Raw genomic sequence first — 18946 nt, forward strand, 5'->3', positions numbered from 1 at the left:
TGACTCTAGTGCAAGTGGGAGATTGAAGGAAATATGCCCTAGAGGCAATAATAAAATTATTATTTATTTCCTTATTTCATGATAAATGTTTATTAGTCATGCTATAATTGTATTAACCGGAAACTTAGTACATGTGTGAATACATAGACAAACAGAGTGTCACTAGTATGCCTCTACTTGACTAGCTCGTTGAATCAAAGATGGTTAAGTTTCCTAGCCATAGACATGAGTTGTCATTTGATTAACAGGATCACATCATTAGAGAATGATGTGATTGACTTGAACCATTCCATTAGCTTAGCACTTGATCGTTTAGTATGTTGCTATTGCTTACTTCATGACTTATACATGTTCCTATGACTATGAGATTATGCAACTCCCGAATACCGGAGGAACACTTTGTGTGCTACCAAACGTCACAACGTAACTGGGTAATTATAAAGGTGCTCTACAGGTGTCTCCGATGGTACTTGTTGAGTTGGCATAGATCGAGATTAGGATTTGTCACTCTGATTGTCGGAGAGGTATCTCTGGGCCCTCTCGGTAATGCACATCACTATAAGCCTTGCAAGCAATGTGACTAATGAGTTAGTTGCGGGATGATGCATTACGGAACGAGTAACGAGACTTGCCGGTAACGAGATTGAACTAGGTATTGAGATACTGACGATCGAATCTCGGGCAAGTAACATACCGATGACAAAGGGAACAACGTATATTGTTATGCGGTTTGACCGATAAAGATCTTCATAGAATATGTAGGAGCCAATATGAGCATCTAGATTCCGCTATTGGTTATTGACCAGAGACGTGTCTCGGTCATGTCTACATAGTTCTCGAACCCGTAGGGTCCACACGCTTAACATTTGGTGACGATCGGTATTATGAGTTTATGTGGTTTGATGTACTGAAGGTTGTTCGGGGTCCCGGATAAGATCACGGACATGACGAGGAGTCTCGAAATGGTCGAGACGTGAAGATCGATATATTGAAAGGCTATATTCGGACATCGGAAACGTTCCGAGTGGTTCGGGCATTTTTCCGGAGTACCGGGAGGTTACCGGAACCCCCCGGGAGAAGTTATGGGCCTTATGGGCCATAAGAAGGAAGCACACCAGCCCACAAGGGGCTGGTGCGCCCCCCTTGGGCAGGAGGCCGAATTGGAATAGGTTTGGGGGGCGGCGGCCCCCCTTTCCTTCTCTCCTACTCCTCCTTCCCTTCCACTCCTACTCCAACTAGGGAAGGGGGGTCCTACTCCCGATGGGAGTAGGACTCCCCTAGGGTGCGCAATAGAGAGGGCCGGCCCCTCCCTTCCTCCACTCCTTTATATATGGGGGAAGGGGGCACCCCATAGACACACAATTTGATCAGTTGATCTTTTAGCCGTGTGTGGTGCCTCCCTCCACCATAATCCACCTCGGTCATATCGTAGCGGTGCTTAGGCGAAGCCCTGCGTCGGTAGCATTATCATCACTTTCATCACGCTGCGTGCTGACGGAAATCTCCCGCGAAGCTCTGCTGGATCGTGAGTTTGTGGGACATCACGGAGCTGAAAGTGTGCTGAACTCAAAGGTGTCGTGCGTTCGGTACTTGAATCTGTCGGATCGTGAAAACGTACGACTATATCAACCGTGTTCTCATAACGATTCCGCTTACGGTCTACGAGGATACGTGGACGACACTCTCCCCTCTCGTTGCTATGCATCACCATGATCTTGCGTATGCGTAGGAAATTTTTTGAAATTACTATGTTGCCCAACAGGTAGTAGTGCTTAGAAGTTGAGATTTAAAAAAAATCTAACACAAAAGACAAGTCATGGCAGTTTGAAACTTTAGTCATTAAAAGATACGAAATATCAGATGAAAACATAGAGGACAAAAGAACACACACACAAAAAAAAAGAAAATAGGATGATGTGGCATACACTTTGCCAAGCATTGAGAAACGACTCTCGATAATATTGAAACAAACAGACGAAGCCGTCTGATGCGAACGGACATGCCATGTGGCTTCTCTTTGCCGTGCGTGACTCTCGGCGTCCCCGCCGTTTGCCGTTCGGTGCTTGTTCGCCGTGAGCCAGTGACGGCAAAGTAAGCAGTTGCCGTGAGGCCATGTTCACCGAGTGCGGCTCTCGGCGTTGTTTAGTTTGCCGAGTGCCCGCATTTTGGCTCTCGGCGAAAATGCGCCCGGTGTATACGAAAATTTCAGTAGTGGTAGTGGAGCATAAGCAGGGCCAGCTGACACTCGGAAGAAACACGCGGTTCCCTCCTCTGAGTCTGCCCACTGTTTGTTTTCCAGATCCGCCTCGAACACCTGCAGTTTTATCGTGTTATTATGGCCAATCCCTTCCCCGCCAGGGATGCTTCATCGCACCATCAGTAGGTTTGTCTCGTCGGACGACCCGACCAGGTTGAGGTTTGCGCCGCCGGTCGCCGTCGCATGCCGTTTCTGGATGACGTGCTTGGTGCGGCAAGGCTGCATGAGCTCGTGGACGAGGAGCTCCTCGCTGGAACTCACAGCGAAGATGTGTCCACGGTGGAAGGCTATGTCGCTGTAGTCCGTGGCGCTGAGCAGCGCCTATGAAGGAGAGCCTGGCCGGAAAAATGCAAAGTTACAGTCGTCCCTGGTTCGGTGAGTGTAGAGGATAGCCTCGAAGATCTTGTACATGGATGAACGCGCCGTCGCCATGCCGATCATCAGCTCCATCGACGTGCTCCGGCCGCGTCGCAGCCGTCGGTGTACTCGTGGTAGCTGCACGGGATCTCGATGGCGGACGAGGCTTCTGACAGATGGTCGCGCGGGAGCAATCGATTGGAGTGCCCGTACACAAGCCAGCTGCCGAAGGTGAGATGGCAGTATAAGCCTAAGTGTTGCAAAACGGTCTGACAGCCGTATAAGCTCGTATTGACCACGTATCTGATTGACCGGGCCCATTTGTCAGGTGCCACGGTGGCCTACCCGCGCGCACCCGCTCGGTCACTCGATCCAGCCCGGCTCGGTCGCACCAAGTAGCTGGGTCGGGTCGAACCCGTACGCGATGAACCCTAGTTTCCTCTCCCCCCTCCCTCGTCTCCCTCTCCCCCCTTCCTCGTCTCCCTCTCCCCTCTCAGGCGATGGCGACGGTGACTCCCGGCGGCGCCAACGGCGTGGGCGGGTACGGAGACCTTCCTGGCCTCAGCCCCGATGACCACTTAGGTCTGGACGACATCAACGGCTCCAGTTCATACTACTCCAGCGCAGACGAGGATTTGGAGGAGGAGGCCGCACTGTCCATGGAGGACAGGGTGAAGCTGGCAGAGATATGGGTGGCCCACCCTAGCAGTAGCCATCAGTGGACCAGTAGAGCTGCTGGCGGCGTGCTGTAAGTCGTTCTGTTCTCTGCTTCTTTCTGTATATTGCAAAACAGGGGGCTAGGGTTAGTGTTGCTCATGACAGTCTAAATTTGTGTTGTCAATTGTAGTTTGGATGATGTTGTTTGGGATGTTCGGATTCATTTTGATGCACAACACAATCTGGATAGGAAGATATGCAGCTCAGATGTGACATTTCTGAACTTATATGCATTGATGCACACACAAGGTTATTCCTTCTCTAATGAACTGTACCACATGAAGAATTTAGGCAAAGGAGAGGAAAGAGAGCAAGGGTTAGAGTTAATTGACACAAACATCAAACTGCAGCAACTTAAGAAGGAATATGAGCATAGTTTAGTTCTGAATTTGCTAGTGAGGGCAACAACACCTTTTGTATGTCAGATAGGAGAAGATTTAGTGAGACCAAACTATAGCAATGTCTGTCAGAGGAGAGAAGAAAATTTAGCAACTATATTGTATAGACCACCTGTTGTGTATGATCTCAGTGACTTGCAGTTCTTGCTGTTGATCAACAAGGTGTTGTTTTTCATAGTCAGTGCACACAAGAGATCAGAAATTTCAGTAAGGAGAAGCTCAAAGCTGTAATGGAGGAAGAGGCACTGCTAGAGGAGGGACATAATAACAGTGATGACTCTGAGGTTGCTGCATATGACAGTGATAACAATCCTTTCTGCATGGAGAAGTACAGGATAATTGAAGACAAAGAGATAATTAAGGGGAATAAACTAGCAGCGCAAGAAGTTGAAGACGTAGATTCAGATCAAGATTCAGATGATGATTCAGAAGAGGAACAATTACATTATGAGGGTGACTGATATGTCTTCAACGTATATATAATTTTTTATTGTTCCATGCTAATATATTATCAACCTTGGATGTTTTATATGCATCTATATGCTATTTTATATGATTTTTGGGACTAACCTATTAACCTAGAGCCCAGTGCTAGTTTCTATTTTTTCCTTATTTTAGAGTATCACAGAAAAGGAAAATCAAATGGAGTCCAATTGACCTGAAACTTCACGGAACTTATTTTTGGACCAGAAGAAGCCCACGGAGTATCGGAGATGGACGAGGAGAGTCCCGGGCTGCCCACGAGGGTGGGGGCGCGCCCACCCCCCTTGGGCGTGCCCCCTGCCTTGTGGAAAGCCCGGAGGTCCACTGACGTACTTCTTCCTCCCATATATACCCATATACCCTAAAAACTTTGGGGAGCACAATAGATCGGGAGTTCCGTCGCCAGAAGTCTCCGTAGCCACCGAAAACCAATCTAGACCCGTTCCGGCACCCTGCCGGAGGGGGAATCCCTCTCCGGCGGCAATCTTCATCATCCCGATGCTCTCCATGACGAGGAGGGAGTAGTTCTCCCTCGCGGCTGAGGGTATGTACCAGTAGCTATGTGTTTGATCTCTCTCTCTCTCTCGTGTTCTTGAGGTGGTACGATCTTAATGTATCGTGAACTTTGCTATTATAGTTGGATCTTATGATGTTTCTCCCCCTCTACTCTCTTGTAATGAATTGAGTTTTCCCTTTGAAGTTATCTTATTGGATTGAGTCTTTAAGGATTTGAAAACACTTGATGTATGTCTTGCGTGGGATAACCGTGGTGACAATGGGTTATTCTATTAATTCACTTGATGTATGTTTTGGTGATCAACTTGCGGGTTCCGCCCATGAACCTATGCATAGGGGTTGGCACACGTTTTCGTCTTCACTCTCCTGTAGAAACTTTGGGTCACTCTTTGAAGTTCTTTGTGTTGGTTGAATAGATGAATCTGAGATTGTGTGATGCATATCGTATAATCATACCCACGGATACTTGAGGTGACATTGGAGTATCTAGGTGACATTAGGGTTTTGATTGATTTGTGCCTTAAGGTGTTATTCTAGTACGAACTCTATGATAGATTGAACAGAAAGAATAGCTTCATGTTATTTTACTACGGACTCTCGAATAGATCGATCAGAAAGGATAACTTTGAGGTGGTTTCGTACCCTACCATAATCTCTCCGTTTGTTCTCCGCTATTAGTGACTTTGGAGTGACTCTTTGTTGCATGTTGAGGGATAGTTATATGATCCAATTATGTTATTATTGTTGAGGGAACTTGCACTAGTGAAAGTATGAACCCTAGGCCTTGTTTCAACGCATTGCAATACCGTTTACGCTCACTTTTACCATTAGTTACCTTGCTGGTTTTATATTTTCAGATTACAAAAACCTTTATCTACCATCCATATACCACTTGTATCACCATCTCTTCGCCGAACTAGTGCACATATACAATTTACCATTGTATTGGGTGTGTTGGGGACACAAGAGACTCTTTGTTATTTGGTTGCAGGGTTGCTTGAGAGAGACCATCTTCATCCTACGCCTCCTACGGATTGATAAACCTTAGGTCATCCACTTGAGGGAAATTTGCTACTGTCCTACAAACCTCTGCACTTGGAGGCCCAACAACGTCTACAAGAAGAAGGTTGTGTAGTAGACATCAAGCTCTTTTCTAGCGTCGTTGCCCGGGAGGTTAGCGCTTGAAGGTATATCTTTAGATCTTGCAATCGAATCTTTTTGTTTCTTGTTTTAGCACTAGTTTAGTTTATAAAAGAAAGCTACAAAAAAATATGGAATTGAGTTCGCCTCATACGCTTCATCTTTTTAATATCTTTCGTGAGTATGATGGAAAGGAAAATTGTGCCTAAGTGTTAGAAGAAGAATGCATTAAAATGTTTGGCACTAAATCTTTGGATGATGAGCATGATTGCGATGTTGTTAGTATGAACTCCTTGAATATCCATAGTACTAATGATGATTGCACTAGTTATGATGGAAATGTCTCCTATAAACATGTTAATTTTTATGGAGTGCATTGGGTTTGCAAGTACACACCAAATAGGGAAGATAGATATTGCAACAGGCATAAGCATTTAGAAACTAAATGGTTGCAAGAAAGGCTAGATGTTTGTGCTGAAAATTTAAAATTTCTTCACCATACTTGTGAACTTTGCAATGAACATGGTCATTTAAATCTCAAATGCAAATTGTTTCATGATCGTATCGTGTCCAAAAATTGTGATGATTTGATTTCCCTTGCACATCATAATGAACTCAGTTTGCTTTTGGGTTATGAAGAAATGAAACGTCAAACTAAGATTATTCCAGAATATAACCTCGAGAAATTCCTCGATATTTATCTAGAAGAAATTTGTATGTATTGTGCGGTGAATTGCATTGAAAATCCTTATATTGCCAATTACATAAAGAAACGAAAAAAAATAGAAGATGAAGAGAATACTAATGAAAGGGAAGAGACTTCCCAATATCCTCCTATTATTTCTTATGATGAATCAGATAACGAGGAGGAGCCTTCTATTCAACCAATCTCATTAATAAGGAGCTCCAAAAAGAGGGTTGAACCCACACATGATGTGAAGAAGAAAAAGAAAATACGGAGAAGCAAAGGTAGAAAGGTATCTCTCCGAAATAATGTTGCTCCTATTACTCATTGTGATGATGATAATTGCTAGACCATTGCTGCTATCCATACTATTAATGATGAGAGTGATTATGCTTATGATATGAAAAGGCCCAAGTTTGGGGATGCTATGTTTGAAGAATATGATGTTTTTGAGAATATATTTGCTGCAATTAATGTTTGTCCCAAGCTTGGGGATGCTACGCTTAATGAAGATGATATTTTTGGCCTCCCAAGTTTTGATGAGCAAATTTATTATGATAGCATGCCTCCTACTTATGATGATTATATTGATGAAAATGGGTTTGGAAGAGTGTCGACTTTAGGAAGTAATGATCCCACTATTTTGGAGGATGTTGAATCTTATTATGATAATTATTAAAGTGGATTTGGAGGGGTCATGACTTTATTTAGTGATGATTCCGCTATCTTGGAAGAGGTTTCAATCGATTATGATGAGAACAAAGTTGCTAGTTATGATAATTATTGTGATGATACATATGCTATAAAAAATAGTGATGATTATATTTATAAAACTTGTCATGATTATTATTACCCTTTTTCTGAACATTAATCTTCTAATGTGGAAACAATTTATAGTATTCGAGTCTCTTATGATACTCCCACTATTCCGATTGAGAAGAATTTTGCTTATGTGGAGAGTAGTAAATTTTCTATGCTTGTAGATCATGAAAATAATTCTTTATGTGATGGTTATATTGTTGAATTCATTCATGATGCTACTGAAAATTATTATGAGGAAGGAATATATGCTTGTAGGAATTGCAATAATATCAAGTTTCCGCTCTATGTGCTTAAAGTTTTGGAGTTATGCTTGTTTTACCTTCCTATGCTAGTTGATTATTGTTCCCACAAGTTGTTTACTCACAAAATCCCTATGCATAGGAAGTGGGTTAGACTTAAATGTGCTAGTGATATTATTCATGATGCTCTCTTTATGTTTCAATTCTTATCCTTTATGTGAGCATCATTGAAATCATCATGCCTAGCTAGGGGCGTTAAACGTTAGCACTTGTTGGGAGGCAATCCAATTTTATTTTTGTTATTTGCTTTTTTTTCCTTTTTATTAATAAATAAATTATCTAGCCTCTGTTTTGGTTGTGTCTTTTGTGTTTAATTAGTGTCTGTGCTAAGTAGAACCGTTGGGAAGACTTGGGGAAAGTCTTTTTGATCTTGCTGTAAAAAACAGAAACTTTAGCGCTCACGAGAATTGATGCCATTTTTTATTGGAGAGTGATATTTAGTTAATTTTTTTGCAGATGATTAATAGATAAATTCCTCAAGTCCAGCAATTTATTTTAGAATTTTTGGGGTTCCATAAGTTTGCGTTAGTTACAGATTACTACAGACTGTTCTGTTTTTGACAGATTCTGTTTTACATGTGTTGTTTACTTGTTTTGATGAATCTATGGCTAGTAAAAGAGTTTATAAACCATAGAGAAGTTGGAATACAGTAGGTTTAACATCAATATAAATAAATAATGAGTTCATTACAGTACCTTGAAGTGGTGTTTTGTTCTCTTTCGCTAACGGAGCTTACGAGTTTTCTATTTTGAGTTTTGTGTTGTGAAGTTTTCAAGTTTTGGGTTAAGTTTTGATGGACTATGGAACAAGGCGTGGAAAGATCCTAAGCTTGGGGATGCCCAAGGAACCCCAAGGTAATATTCAAGGACAACCAAAATCCTAAGCTTGGGGATGCCCCGGAAGGCATCCCCTCTTTCGTCTTCGTTCATCGGTAACTTTACTTGGAGCTATATTTTTATTCACCACATGATATGTGTTTTGCTTGGAGCGTCATTTTATTTTCTTTTGTTTTTATTGATGTTTGAATAAAATACCAAGATCTAAAATTCTTAAATGTTAGAGAGTCTTCATATAGTTGCATAATTATTCGACTACTCATTGATCTTCACTTATATCTTTCGGAGTAGTTTGTTGTTGCTCTAGTGCTTCACTTACATCTTTTTAGAGCACGGTGGTGATTTTATTTTATAGAAATAGATGAACTCTCATGCATCACTTATATTATTTTGAGATTCCTAAACAACATGGTAATTTGCTTTGGTTATGAATTTAGTCCTAATATGATGGGCATCCAAGAGGAATATAATAAAAACTTTCATATAAAGTCCATTGAATACTATGAGAAGTTTGATACTTGATAATTGTTTTGAGATATGAAGATGGTGATATTAGAGTCATGATAGTTGAGTAGTTGTGAATTTGAGAGATACTTGTGTTGAAGTTTGTGATTCACGTAGCATGCACGTATGGTGAACCGTTATGTGATGAAGTCGGAGCATGATTTATTTATTGATTGTCTTCCTTATGAGTGGCGGTCGGGGATGAGCGATGGTCTTTTCCTACCAATCTATCCCCCTAGGAGCATGCACATAGTACTTTGTTTCGATAACTAATAGATTTTTGCAATAAGTATGTGAGTTCTTTATGAGTAATGTTGAGTCCATGGATTATGCGCACTCTCACCCTTCCACCATTGCTAGCCTCTCTAGTACCGCGCAACTTTCGCCCATACCATAAACCCACCATATACCTTCCTCAAAACAGCCACCATACCTACCTATTATGGCATTTCCATAGCCATTCCGAGATATATTGCCATGCAACTCTCCATCGTTCCGTTTATTATGACACGCTCCATCATTGGCATATTGCTGTGCGTGATCATGTAGTTGGCATTGTATTTGTGGCAAAGCCACTGTTCATAATTCTTTCATACATGTCACTCTTGATTCATTGCACATCCCTGTACACCGCCGGAGGCATTCATATAGAGTCATACTTTGTTCTAGTATCAAGTTGTAATCATTGAGTTGTAAATAAATAGAAGTGTGATGATCATCATTCATAGAGTATTGTCCCCCCCAAAAACAGAAATAAAGGCCAAAAAAAGAGAAGGCCCAAAAAAGAATAAATAAATAAAAAGGGGCAATACTACTATCCTTTTTTCCACACTTGTGCTTCAAAGTAGCACCATGATCTTCATGATAGAGAGTCTCCTATGTTATCACTTTCATATACTAGTGGGAATTTTTCATTATAGAACTTGGCTTGTATATTCCAACAATGGGTTTCCTCAAAATGCCCTAGGTCTTCGTGAGCAAGCAAGTTGGATGCACACCCACTTAGTTCTTTTTGTTGAGTTTCCATATACCTATAGCTCTAGTGCATCCGTTGCATGGCAATCCCTACTCACTCACATTGATATCTATTAATGGGCATCTCCATAGCCCGTTGATACGCCTAGTTGAGGTGAGACTATCTTCTCCCTTTTTGCCATCTCCACAACCACCATTCTATTCCACATATAGTGCTATGTCCATGGCTCACGCTCATGTATTGCGTGAAGATTGAAAAAGTTTGAGAACACCAAAAGTATGAAACAATTGCTTGGCTTGTCATCGGGGTTGTGCATGATTTAAATACGTTGTGTGGTGAAGATGGAGCATAGCCAGACTATATGATTTTATAGGGATAACTTTCTTTGGCCATGTTATTTTGAGAAGACATGATTGCTTGGTGAGTATGCTTGAAGTTTTATTATTTTTATGTCAATATTAAACTTTTTTCTTGAATCTTATGGATCTGAATATTCTTGCCACAATAAAGAATTACATAGAGAAATATGTTAGGTAGCATTTCACATCAAAAATTCTGTTTTTATCATTTACCTACTCGAGGACGAGCAGGAATTAAGCTGGGGATGCTGATACGTCTTCAACGTATCTATAATTTTTGATTGTTCCATGCTATTATATAATCAACCTTGGATTTATATGCATGTATATGCTATTTTATATGTTTTTTGGGACTAACCTATTAACCTAGAGCCCAGTGCCAGTTTCTGTTTTTTTCCTTGTTTTTGAGTATCGCAGAAAAGGAAAATCAAACGGAGTCCAATTGACCTGAAACTTCACGGAACTTATTTTTGGACTAGAAGAAGCCCACGGAGTATCGGAGATGGACTAGGATAGTCCCGGATTGCCCACGAGGGTGCCCCCACCCCCCTTGACGCGCCCCTTGCCTCGTGGACAGCCCGGAGGTCCACCGACGTACTTCTTCCTCCCATATATACCCATATACCCTAAAAACTTCGGGGAGCACAATAGATCGGGAGTTCCACCGCCAGAAGCCTCTGTAGCCACTGAAAACCAATCTAGACCCGTTCCGGCACCCTGCCGGAGCGGGAATCCCTCTCCGGTGGCCATCGTCATCATTCCGGTGCTCTCCATGACGAGGAGAGAGTAGTTCTCCCTTGGGGCTGAGGGTATGTACCAGTAGCTATGTGTTTGATCTCTCTCTCTCTCGTGTTCTTGAGGTGGTACGATATTTATGTATCGCGAGCTTTGCTATTATAGTTGGATCTTATGATGTTTCTCCCCCTCTACTCTCTTGTAATGAATTGAGTTTTCCATTTGAAGTTATCTTATCGGATTGAGTCTTTAAGGATTTGAAAACACTTGATGTATGTCTTGCGTGGGATAACCGTGGGTGACAATGGGTTATTCTATTGATTCACTTGATGTATGTTTTGGTGATCAACTTGCGGGTTCCGCCCATGAACCTATGCATAGGGGTTGGCACACGTTTTCGTCTTGACTCTCCGGTAGAAACTTTGGGGCACTCTTTGAAGTTCTTTGTGTTGGTTGAATAGATGAATCTGAGATTGTGTGATGCATATCGTATAATCATACCCACGGATACTGGAGGTGACATTGGAGTATCTAGGTGACATTAGGGTTTTGGTTGATTTGTGTCTTAAGGTGTTATTCTAGTAGTAACTCTATGATAGATCGAACGAAAAGAATATCTTCATGTTATTTTACTACGGACTCTTGAATAGATTGATCAGAAAGGATAACTTTGAGGTGGTTTCGTATCCTACCATAATCTCTTCATTTGTTCTCCGCTATTAGTGACTTTGGAGTGACTCTTTGTTGCATGTTGAGGGATAGTTATATGATCCAATTATGTTATTATTGTTGAGGGAACTTGCGCTAGTGAAAGTATGAACCCTAGGCCTTGTTTCAACGCATTGCAATACCGTTTACGCTCACTTTTACCATTAGTTACCTTGCTATTTTTATATTTTTCAGATTACCAAAACCTTTATCTACCGTCCATATACCACTTGTATCACCATCTCTTCGCTGAACTAGTGCACCTATACAATTTACCATTGTATTGGGTGTGTTGGGGACACAAGAGACTCTTTGTTATTTGGTTGCAGGGTTGCTTGAGAGAGACCATATTCATCCTACGCCTCCTACGGATTGATAAACCTTAGGTCATCCACTTGAGGGAAATTTGCTACTGTCCTACAGACCTCTGCACTTGGAGGCCCAACAACGTCTACCGGAAGAAGGTTGTGTAGTAGACATCAGTGACACTGAGGTTGAGGACTTGTTTGAGATGGAGGAGGAGGAGGAGGAGGAGCAGGAGAAGGAGGATGAGGTCAATGTTGTTGTAACAGAAGAAGCACCAATGCAAAAACCTGCAAAAAAGAGGAAGAAGCTAGTAGTTAGGAGAGGCCCTACTACTAGGACACATTCAAGTGTGTTGGAGGAGGTGCAACCTGATTTCATTCCTTCATCAGATGAAGAAGATGATGGGTTGCTGTTTGAGGATGAAGATGATGGACATGAGCCACTGTCATTTGTTCTACCTAAAGGGAGGAAGAGTAGGGCCAAGAAAAGGAAACCAAGGATCCGGTACAATGACAAACTTGAGCAACCACATCAGCAGTTATGTCTGTACATGTGCTTCAAGAATCAACAGCAATTTAGAGATGCTTTATTGAGCTTGCACATCACAGAGGCCAGAGACTTCAGGTATCACAGAAATTCAGACCAAAGGATCATTGTCTGTTGTAAGCAAGAGCACTGCCAGTTTTGCATAGTTGCTGCAGTTATCAAAGGGGAGAAGACTTTTGCTATTAAGAAAATAAGGCTGGAGCACACCTGCCCTAGTAGCACTGAGATATCTAGGATTAGTGCCATGTGGCTTGCAAAGACCTACGAGTCATTGTTCAGGTCTGATCCAACCAGCAGCATACACACTCTGATTAACAACTGCAATGAGAAGTATGGTGGTGATGTGCCAAGGCACATGGCCTATAGGGCCAAAAACCTAGCTGTGGAAGCTGTGCTAGGAGAGCACAAGAAGAAGTATCACAGGCTTAGGGATTATGCTCAGACCATCATGGATACAAACCCTGTTAGTAGAGTTTTAGTTGCAACAGTTACTCGAAGACCAACTACAAAAATACCACATCCAGGACCAAGGTTTCATGCTATGTTCTTCTGCATAAATGGAGCAAGGAGGGATTTCTCAATGCATGCAGACCATTCATTGGTTAGTAATGCCTTATAGTTCTTTCTCAATTGATTTAGTAGTGCTTTATAATTCTTTATACTTAAATATATAGTTTAGTAATGCTTTGTAGAAGTTTAAATTGTTCTTTGGTTGCAACAACAGGTGTTGATGGATGCTTTATTAAGCTCAGCACTGGTGCTCAAATCCTAGCTGCCACTGGAAGAGATGGGAATAATAATATTTTCCCACTTGCATTTGTTGTTGTTGGACAAGAGGACATAGCTAACTGGTGTTGGTTTCTACACCAACTGAAGATATGTCTAGGAGGAGAAGTTGGCAAATTTGGGCCTTATACTATCATGTCTGATAGACAGAAGGTATGCATGCATCTTTCTGTTATGTTCTTGCTTTTATGTTCTTCTGCATTAGCATGTTATGTTCTAGATATAGTAGTACATCAGTTAAGTCTAGCATGCTATGTGAACAGGGGCTACTAAATGCAGTAAACCAAGTTTTTTCAAACTGTCATCAAAGATTTTGCCTTAGACACCTCTATGCAAATTTCCAGAATGCTGGGTTTAGGGGGGAAGATCTTAAGAAATGCATGAATAATGCCAGCTATGCTTATAACCAGCACAAGTTTAACATTGCCATGAATGACTTGAGAAATGAGAGTGAGGAAGCTTGGAGGTGGCTAAGTGGAATACCTAAGCACACATGGGCTAGGCATGCTTTTGACACTAACTGCAAGACAGACTTGGTTGTTAACAACCTGTCTAAGGTGTTCAACAAGTACATCCTAGATTTTAGGGAAAAAACCTATTAGGACCATGATTGATGGTATTAAGGACAAGCAGATGGTGAGGTGGCATAGAAACAGAGAGAAAGGAAAGGCATCTCTGCGGGAGATCACACCACATTATGCTGAGAAGCTTGAGGAGGAAAAGGAAAGGGTCAGATTCTGCAAACCTATTCAAGCTGGTGTAAATCTTTGGTAAGTGACCAGTGGGCAGCAAACACATGTTGTAAACTTGGAAGTTTGTACATGTGGCTGCAGAAAGTGGGACCTTACTGGCATACCATGCAACCATGCAATATCAGCAATTAACAAGGCAAAAAGATTTCCAAAGGACTATGTCTGCAATTTCTTCAAAAAAACCTTTTTACCTTGTTGCATATGAACCAATGATATATCCAGTTCCTGGTGAACATGATCGGACAAGCACAAGTGGACCATACATAGAGCCACCCAAATTTCATGTGAAGAAGGGGAGAAGGAGAGAGAAGAGAATAAAGGGCAGATTTGAGGTTCCAAAACCAAAGGACTATTCAAGAATGGCCACTATAACATGCAGCAATTGTGGGCTCCAAGGCCATAGGTACACCAACTACAAGCAACAGTTGAGATCAGAGTTGGCTTTGAGGAAAAACAAGCATGTGGTAAACCCTTGTGAATTTTACTTGCTAATTGGTCTTCTGTCCTTCTATGTTTTTTGTGTTAAATCTTTGTGACTAACTAGCATGTTTCCTTGTATGTTTTGCAAGGCACCTGCAAGATCAAGGAATGAAGATGCTCCATCAGGATCACAGCAGCCACCAGCAAGGTCTGCTTCTGCAAGAACTGCTTCTGCAAGATCTGCTAGTGCAAGATCTGCTACTGCTAGATCTGCTACTGCAAGATCTACTTCAAGATCTGCTAGAGTGTCAGCTAGGGCAAGTGCAAGATTTGCAAGGCCTTCCACTGCCCCAAGATTTGCTGCAGGAGCTTCATCTTCTGGTCCTTCTACTTCTGGTGCTCCTTCAAGTGTCCCAGGGAATTATACTCGCTTGATGTCATTCTTTACTGCCAGTGGTAACACTTGAGTGAGAGAATGTTGCTACTTTGGTCTGATGGAGTACCAGAAGATGTGAACTAAGTTAGTTGTGCTACAAAACTGATGTATGTTCTAATGGAGTACTAAGTTGAGTTTGATGTGAACTAAGTTATTTGTGCTACAAACCATGTATTTTGTGGTTATTTGTGGACCTATCATGCTCCTGTGAACATATTATGCCTGCAATATCTGAAATATTAGACCATTTGGCACTTGTGAACAACTCAAGGCTTTTTGTGTTGTTCATTTGGCATTTGTGAAATATTTTGTCATTTGGCACTTGTGAACAACTCAATGCTCCTCTCAATATTATGTGAAGAAACCATGCTCATGTGTCAAGATATTTGTTCATTTGGCTTTTGTGAAACAACTCAATGCACATGTGTCAAGAAACCATGCACAAACTAGATGATAATGCCACAATGGCCACATACTTCATTACACCAAATCTTTTTTACAACATTAGGATCAACAACAATAGTGGCACTAACTTGCAACACCTTACACTAACTTAACAACAGTAGGATCAACAACACAGTAGGATCTAACCTGACACTAACTTGCAACACCTGACACTAACTTGCAACGATCAACCTGACCACAATTGACACTAACTTGCATCTCTCCTTAACAAGGATCAACCTCACCACAACTTTGCATCTTCAGTACTAAACAAGCTTACTACAGCACCATCTTGGCTGTCACTAAACCTACCATAAAGACAAGAAAAATAAAGACAACATTGTGATATTTTTTTTCCTTCAGTGCATCTATCTCTGCATTTTTCTCCTTGAGTTGTTCTTCCAAAGCCACCACCTCTCTTCCTCTTTGAGCTTCAGGCAGAGCCACCACTGCACTGTCATCTTCAAACACACCAACACTTGATTCACCTCTCAGCCTACGCACTTCATCTCGCAAATCTCCAATCAAATCACTCAAAAACTTTGGCAGAGAATCATCATGCCATTCAACGAAGCCACAACCACCATGTTGTACCAACAGAAATCAGGGTTTGGGAGGGGAGAAGATCTAATGAACAGAAAAGTAGAACAAAAATGAAACTTACCATGGCATCCACGCAGGCGTAGTACCTCCTGCCTGGGTTCTGACGGCTCCATGAGATCCATCTCGGCGCCTTCCTACGCGGCCTGCACCAGCAGAGCTTCTCCGGCTCATACGCCATCGGGCTCTCACGGTAGGGCACCGGCGACCTGGATTCGTCCCCTCTCCTTTCAGAGGCTCGACGGAAGCTGGGAGCCTGAGAAAGACCCGAAGAGCACTACATTTCCTTGTACGCAGCCGCCGCCACCGCCTCCTGCGAGATCGCCTCTGCCGCTGGCCCGCTCAGGGATCGCCTCCGCCGTCGCCTAACCCTAGGTTTTTTCCCAAATCCCAATTGTTCCCTGTTCGCCCCCGCGCATTGCTATTATAACCAAGGCTAGCACGTTGACGGTGGCCACGTCAGCGTTTTGTGTGTGGCCAAAACGGCACTAACTTGCGCCATCTAACAGCCATCAAAGCAATCTAATAGCCATTAAACTGAATATGACAAAATTAAGGTTTGATTTGGACCGGGAGTCGTAAGTTTAAGGTATAACTCGAGCCATCTAACAGCCATCAAAGCAACATATTTCATCAGAGGTATAACTTGAGCCATGTAAGAAAGCATTAGCTAAATAACATAGCATACTGCAGTTTCAACATAACCATAGATTCTTACAACCATAATTAATAGATTCTTACAACATTAATTAGCATAGTGGAGTTCAACATTGTTCAGAACTACTACAACTACTACATCCATACATTACACTTCATTAAACCACCCTTCACAAAAGATAAGAAAAGCCTTCTATCAAACCAACATATATCATGATAGGTATGCTCTGCTTCATCATCTACCCAGATCATCTTCATCTACCTCATTCCTTCAAGATGTCATGGATCAACTTCAACTTCTCTTTGCTCTTCTCTAGTGAATTGAACTGAACAGCTAGCTGGAGCTTTAACTCATCCCCGCGTTTTATCAAATTCTCATGTCCCCTCTTGAGATCAGACATGTGAAGGTTCAGCTGCACATTCTCCTCTGTGAGTGTTTTCACAGCCTTGCTAAGCTCATCAACCTGAATCTTTAAATTGTTGTTGCCTTCAGTTAGCTTTTCCTTCTCTTTCAAATGATTCATCTTCAGGTTCCTAATGACACTGCCTTGAGCTTCTAGCAGGTTCATCATCACTTTATACTTCTCTTTCAGCTTCAAGTTCTCTGCCTCTTTCTTCTCCATCTCATTCTTCATGCCAGCCATAGTTGATGCACTGGCAACCTCAGCTCTCTTCTCCTTAGCTTGCACATAGTTGAGATCCAACACCCTGTCCTCCTGTGCACTGAGAAGTTGATGGACATCTTCAACTAGGTTGTCATAGTTGGCAACCACATTCCTTCTCTCTTCTTTAAGGTGGTGGATAGTAAGTGAACTTTCCAGGTTATCCTTCCTCCTAGCATGCCTACTGTCCTCAAACATTTCCCAAAGCTTCAACAATGCATTTTGCATTGTGGGAGGCCACTCCGGGTCAACCCACGCAAGAAAACCACAATTCTGACTTTGCTGCAATATAGCAAACATTTATATTGTTACTCTCTCAAGAATTACAATTATAAAAGGGCACTTTTAAAAATAAACTAAGAGCATAAGAACTACAACATATACTACCCCAATTAAAAATTAGCATCTACACTGGTCAACTAAACACTGCTACTTCTAGTGCAACTAAACACTCTGGTCAACTAAACATTGCTACTTCTACTGCAACCTATACTGCCCCAATTAAAAATTAGCATCTACGCTGCTAACTGGCCATATATAATACTACGAAAAAGTGGGCAATTTAACTAAACAGGAATATACATGAGCACATGCCTACACAACATGTTGCAGTGAGCTTCAGTACTAATAAATAACTAAACTATGAGCATCTCCAATACCAACTAAGCTGATGCCCATATATATTACTAACATCAACTGGCATCTTTAACAAAGGTGAGCATCAAAGCTACTAACTTACTAATAAATAACTAAACAATGTGCTTCGTCATCAGTAGGAGTACTCCATCAGTACTACTAACTTCCTAAACAGAGGCTACCAACTATATTACAGTGAACATAGAGAGAGAGCATGAATCTTACAGGCTGAGCACAAACTAGAAACCTCCTGCCCGTCTCAAATGATTCAAAAGCTACACGGCGCTCAGTTGGCAGCCGATGCTCCACGCAGAGCCCCTCTGGTGCGTTCTCCAAGCCATTGTAGTCTTGGTCTTCAATGCTAGCAGGAATCTACATAAGCAAATCCCCAAATCAGAAAACCAGATCAGCAAATCACCAAAATCCCCAAATCAGAAACCCTAACCCTAACTCACCCTAGCTCTAGCACTGACCTGATAATGCATACCGTCGTCGGAGGAGGAGATCTCCCGGCTGGACAGGTCGTCGCTGCTCTCATCCTCGAAGACCATGGCGCGGCGGCGATGGCGGACGCGGCGGCCTGCGCGGCGAGCGGCGGCGGATGGGAGAGACGAGGGCGATGGGGCGAGGAGAGGGACAGACTACGGCTGGCTCCGGTCCGATTCGACCCAACCCAGCTACTTGGTGCGACCGAGCCGGGCTGGATCGAGTGACCGAGCGGGTGCGAGCGGGTAGGCCACCGTGGCACCTGACAAATGGGCCCGGTCGGTCAGATACGTGATCAATACGAGCTTATACGGCTGTCAGACCGTTTTGCAACACTTAGGCTTAGAGTTGGCACTGCATGGCAAAAAATTGACTAGTGGTACTGATTCGTCACGACGTGCCGAAGTGTGGTAGTTACTTGC

At 42.4% G+C, this 18946-nt stretch overlaps 3 protein-coding genes across 3 annotated transcripts; 1 reads left to right on the forward strand and 2 right to left on the reverse strand.

Annotated features, from left to right (window-relative positions):
• The first annotated feature begins 3114 nt into the window (after positions 1-3114).
• On the forward strand, positions 3115-15089 carry LOC147986762 (uncharacterized). Its single transcript, XM_087542139.1, has 6 exons — positions 3115-3362; positions 3462-3580; positions 3871-4182; positions 12258-13007; positions 14583-14647; positions 14753-15089. The coding sequence occupies exons 1-6, from the start codon at positions 3115-3117 to the stop codon at positions 15068-15070; spliced, it is 1812 nt and encodes a 603-aa protein (XP_087398265.1). The 3' UTR covers positions 15071-15089.
• Positions 15090-15762: 673 nt separating this feature from the next.
• On the reverse strand, positions 15763-16585 carry LOC147986763 (uncharacterized). The gene is made up of 3 exons (XM_087542140.1): positions 16577-16585; positions 16148-16360; positions 15763-16071 (listed from the first exon to the last, which is right to left on the reverse strand). The coding sequence occupies exons 1-3, from the start codon at positions 16583-16585 to the stop codon at positions 15763-15765; spliced, it is 531 nt and encodes a 176-aa protein (XP_087398266.1).
• Positions 16586-17003: 418 nt separating this feature from the next.
• LOC147986764 (uncharacterized) lies at positions 17004-17630 on the reverse strand. The gene has a single exon (XM_087540142.1). The coding sequence runs from the start codon at positions 17628-17630 to the stop codon at positions 17004-17006; it is 627 nt and encodes a 208-aa protein (XP_087396268.1).
• Between the last annotated feature and the right edge of the window lie 1316 nt (positions 17631-18946).

This window comes from Triticum urartu, chromosome 2A (assembly GCF_056163025.1).
Source record: "Triticum urartu cultivar PI428250 chromosome 2A, HENAU_Tu73, whole genome shotgun sequence".
Classification (NCBI taxonomy): domain Eukaryota; kingdom Viridiplantae; phylum Streptophyta; class Magnoliopsida; order Poales; family Poaceae; genus Triticum; species Triticum urartu.